This window comes from Fukomys damarensis, unplaced genomic scaffold (genome assembly GCF_012274545.1).
Source record: "Fukomys damarensis isolate Sample0158 unplaced genomic scaffold, DMR_v1.0_HiC HiC_scaffold_39, whole genome shotgun sequence".
NCBI lineage: Eukaryota > Metazoa > Chordata > Mammalia > Rodentia > Bathyergidae > Fukomys > Fukomys damarensis.
In genome coordinates, this window is record NW_022900951.1 from 127,328,563 (window position 1) to 127,332,749 (window position 4,187).

The window sequence follows — 4,187 nt, forward strand, 5'->3', positions numbered from 1 at the left end:
CAGCGACGGTTAGAAAAGGCCGGCTGAGTGGTGCAGTGCAGGCCAGGGCTCCCGGGAAAAGTGAAGGCGGAGTGGCAGACCGAGCAGGGGGTGTCCAGGCAGAAGGCCAGAGCGCAGGAGCAGGGGGCGATTTAGGAAGCTGCTGGTGAGCGGGGGCCTTGAGTGCCAGGCTGCACTGCATTTTCCCTGAGGCCCTGATGCATCTGTCCCGAGCTCTCCGCAGGACTGAGCCACAGGACCCCTGACTCCAATTTACCAGGAACGCCTAACACCTGGTGGTGGCAACCGGGTCGGCCTGGGGTCCAGAGGTTGTTGACGAGGTTGTCACCATCGGATCAGGGCTGGGCAGGAGCTGACTTCACCGACACTTTCCCGGGCACTTCCCACCTGGCCCAGGTTGCAGCCAGAGGTGTCCTGAAAGCACAAGCTTGGCTGTCAAACCCGTCCTCCTGCTACCCTTCCCAGACCCATCCTGCCGCTGTCAGGACACACAGCCACCACTCTCCCAGGGCAAGCGTTCACTGAGAACTCTGCCATGGAGGCGGAGCTGGCTGAGGCCAGGCCCTGGAGCTCAGGGGTGCTCCTGTTCAGGCACAGCTGTGCATCCGTGGGAAGCCCTGAGACCCGGCCTGGTCTCCTGTCAGCTGGCTGGGGACAGAGCCTTCTCCCAGCACCCGCCTTGGCATCCTTGCCAAAGATGTCCTCAGTGAGCTGCCTAGGCATTGCCTGGCTCTGGACAGAGGTGGCGTGGCCTCCCCGTCACGAGGCCAGGGCACTGACACGTGTGTGTGCCCCCAAACACCCACTTCCTTGTCCCTCGCCCTCGGGTCAAGTCTTGCCTCTGCACGCCCTCCCTGTCCCTCCCTTGCCCCCTTTGTGCCCATCACCCCTCTTCCGCCGACCTCCAAGTGCCTCCTCCTCCCCCAGCAGAGGCCTGTGTGGAGCCCCAGATCACCCCCTCCTACTATACCACTTCAGATGCCGTCATTTCGACCGAGACTGTCTTCATCGTGGAGATCTCGCTGATGTGCAAGAACAGGGTCCAGGTGACCTGGGGGGGGTGCATCTGGGAGGCAGGGGGCACAGTGCAACAGGGAGAATGGGACTCCAATTTACGGGTGCAGGAGAAAGCAGGTCCTATGAAGTGCTTTACCAGCATTTTCTCTTTTTTTGGTTGTCCGTTTTTTGAGGCAGGGTCTAGTTATGTATTCTAGACTGGCCTTGAACTTATAATGTAGCCCAGGCTGGCCTTGAACTCGTGGCGATCCTCCTGCCTCAGCCTCCCAAGTGCTGGGATGACAGGTGTGCGCCACCACATCCAGCTTCACAAGCATTTTCCTGGCCTGTGTGCAGTCATGGGGGTGGACCCCCATCCCCCGTTTGCTGAATGGATGTCTGGAACTGAAAGGGCCACGCTCAGCCCTCCAAGTGCCTCCATCCCTTTTCTGGTTGTTGTTTGCAGGAGTATTTGTTGGTATATGTGTAAGTTGCAGATTGAGAAGCCCTGGCCAGGCATGGTGACAAGTCTGTCACTTCAGCACTCAGGAGATTGAGGCAGGAGGGTCAGGAGTGTGAGGCCAGCCTGACTATGTCTCAAAGATAAAGTCAAAATTGAGAGTCCTAGAGCTGGACATGGTGGCACATGTCTATAATCCCATCCCTCAGGAGGCTGAAGCAGGAGGATCGCTTTGAGTTTGAGGCCAGCCTGGGCTACATAGCGAGACTCTGTCTCAAAAAAAATAAAAGAAGACAGAATCCGGTCTTGATCTCAGGCCTGCATTCCCTGAAGGACAAAGAAGGAAGCTGGACCTCTGTGGGGTCCCATGCTCCTTGGGCAGTTTGTGTGGCACCTATGGCCCCAGGTCCTCCCTTGCAGGCTCTAAGCATGATGGGGACTTTCCATCCTGCCTCCGCTGTGCACAGTTAACAAGCTTGCCATGGGAGAGGTGAGGCCAGGCCGTAGGGGTGTCTGGCCTTTCCACCAGGGAGACAGATATGGGGCTCCTGCTGGACATTGTGGCCCCGCTGGGCCTGGCCCCACTGCCTGCAGCCTTGGCCTGCCGTGGGCAGCATGGTGGAGCCTCTCCCCCACAGCTGCCAAGGGGCGACAGTGACTTGCCCTTCATACCCTCAGCAGAATATGGCTCTTTATGCCGATGTCAGTGGCAAGCAGTTCCCTGTCACCCGGGGCCAGGACGTGGGCCGCTACCAGGTAAGGGAGGTCGGGACTGGGGTCGGGGGAGCTGCCTGTGTACAAGCAGGACCTGAAGCGCCACCTCCTGCCACACCCATCCACCCAGGTGTCCTGGAGCCTGGACCACAAGAGTGCTCACGCAGGCACCTATGAGGTCAGGTTCTTCGACGAGGAGTCCTACAGCCTCCTGAGGAAGGCAAGTGAGCCCCAGGAGGGAGGGTGTGTGCCACTTCTGCAGCCCCACGCGCCCAGCACCCCTTACCTGGTCCTTCCTGTGCAGGCACAGAGAAACAACGAGGACATCTCCATCATCCCACCGCTCTTCACGGTCAGCGTGGACCATCGGGTGAGAGGAGGGCTTGTTCCCTGCAGCCTCGGTGCTGCCATGCTTGTCTCATGTTTGCCCTGAGCCGTATCCCTAGTTGTTTTTCTTTTTTGTAATTTGGAGTCAAGTCTTGCTAGGTGGCCCAGGCTGGCCTTGAACTTGTGATTCTCCTGCCTCAGCCTTTCAGGCATGTGCCATCTCCCCCAGCTTGGCCTGCGTGTCTCCATGCCCCCGAGGGTGAGCAGCAAGCTGGCTGGTGCTCGCCCCTGAGGCAGCTTTTGGTCCCTTTCCTTTCAGGGCACCTGGAACGGGCCCTGGGTCTCCACCGAGGTGCTGGCTGTGGTGATCGGCCTCATCATCTACTACCTGGCCTTCAGCGCCAAGAGCCACATCCAGGCCTGAGGGACGGGCCTCCCTGGCCTCTTTTCTCAATAAACAGTGTGTGGCTGTCATGGGTGCCCTCTTCACTCAGAAATGCTGGGGAGCAGCGCAGTCCTGACAACTGGGGTGGAGGGACACTGTGGGCCCCACCTCCGCCCAGTGCCCTATCCCTACCTCCTCTGTGTCTCCGCCCTTGCTGCCATCCCCTCTGTCCCAACACACGTCCTCCTGCTCTCCATGGGTCCCTGGGCAGGTGCCCACATGGCATGATGAGCCACAGAGACAAGACAGCCTTCATGATGGCACCAGGGTTTGGCACACTGCCTGCCGAGTGAGCAGTGGGCACTGGCTGCCCACTAGTGCCCAGTGGCCATGGCCTTTACACACTAGTGCCCCACCCTGTATCAGGCTCGTACAGGATGCTTGGGAAACAGACACCCATACCAGGGTCCTGCTTCCTCCTAAGGACTCCTGTGCCATGGGTTCCTCCCACCAGCACAGTGGGCACACTTGGCACATGCCAGACACCAGCCACTTCATGCCACAAGGAACTGGTGAGGTACTGAGAACCCTGGTGGCCATTGGGGCTGGGTGCAAGTCCCAGGCAAACTCTTCCTGGCGGTGTGGCCTCAGACCGCCTGTGTGGTAGATCTGGAGGGAGGGGCTTTGGGGGAGCTGGCTGAGATGGGGACCACAGGCGGATGGTCCAGGAGGAAGTAACACAGCTGCTCCCCCTTGCTGCTGAGGAGTGAGTTGCAAGCGCTATCTGCCACCAGTGACTGGGAAGGGGTATTGGCAGCTGTTGCCATCCCCTGCTTTCTGATGCTGGCTCCACCCCTGGGCTGTGGGCTGTTGCAGGTCATGGGGCCCAGTTATATAGCCAGCCCTCCCGCCGCTGCCTTGACGCAGCTGGAGAGTCACTCCAAGGGACAGATGGCACTGGTCTCTGCTGGAATCCATGTGGCTGAGTCCCTCTCAAAGGGCAGGGAGCCAAGCACTGCCCACAAGTGTACTGGGCATGACTGCCAGGTGACAGGCTCTACTTTCCTCCTGGAGCCTCCAGGTATGACAGGCAACACTGGAACTGCACCCTTGTAACCTGGCCTTCCCAGCAGCAGGCTCAACTTCCAGGAAGGGAGTTCTGGGATTTCCACTCATCCGCATATGGTCCATCACCAACTTGCTGCTAGGAGCTTAGCATTTAGCAATTCTAGGTGTTTGGTTGGGGGTTTTCTTGTTTTTTGTTTTTTGTTTTTTTGTTTTGTTTTGTTTTTTTTTTTTTTTTTT

General features: G+C 58.7%; 1 protein-coding gene across 2 annotated transcripts; it reads left to right on the forward strand.

The window, feature by feature from the left end:
- The first annotated feature begins 796 nt into the window (after nucleotides 1-796).
- On the forward strand, nucleotides 797-2,971 carry Ssr4 (signal sequence receptor subunit 4). 2 transcript variants are annotated; one of them, XM_033760436.1, is made up of 5 exons: nucleotides 797-1,046; nucleotides 2,135-2,212; nucleotides 2,301-2,390; nucleotides 2,475-2,540; nucleotides 2,817-2,971. In XM_033760436.1, the coding sequence occupies exons 1-5, from the start codon at nucleotides 1,026-1,028 to the stop codon at nucleotides 2,919-2,921; spliced, it is 360 nt and encodes a 119-aa protein (XP_033616327.1). In that variant the 5' UTR covers nucleotides 797-1,025; the 3' UTR covers nucleotides 2,922-2,971. The 2 variants fall into 2 exon arrangements, with proteins under 2 accessions (XP_033616327.1, XP_033616328.1); XM_033760437.1 differs by having other exon boundaries at nucleotides 2,138-2,212.
- Nucleotides 2,972-4,187: the final 1,216 nt, after the last annotated feature.

Excerpts from the sequence above, each read along its gene's own strand:
- Ssr4 (XM_033760436.1), top strand. The coding sequence starts at position 1,026 with ATGTGCAAGAACAGGGTCCAG. Across the intron at positions 1,047-2,134 it reads TGTGCAAGAACAGGGTCCAG|CAGAATATGGCTCTTTATGC; the intron begins GTGACCTGGGGG and ends TCATACCCTCAG. Across the intron at positions 2,541-2,816 it reads CGGTCAGCGTGGACCATCGG|GGCACCTGGAACGGGCCCTG; the intron begins GTGAGAGGAGGG and ends CTTTCCTTTCAG.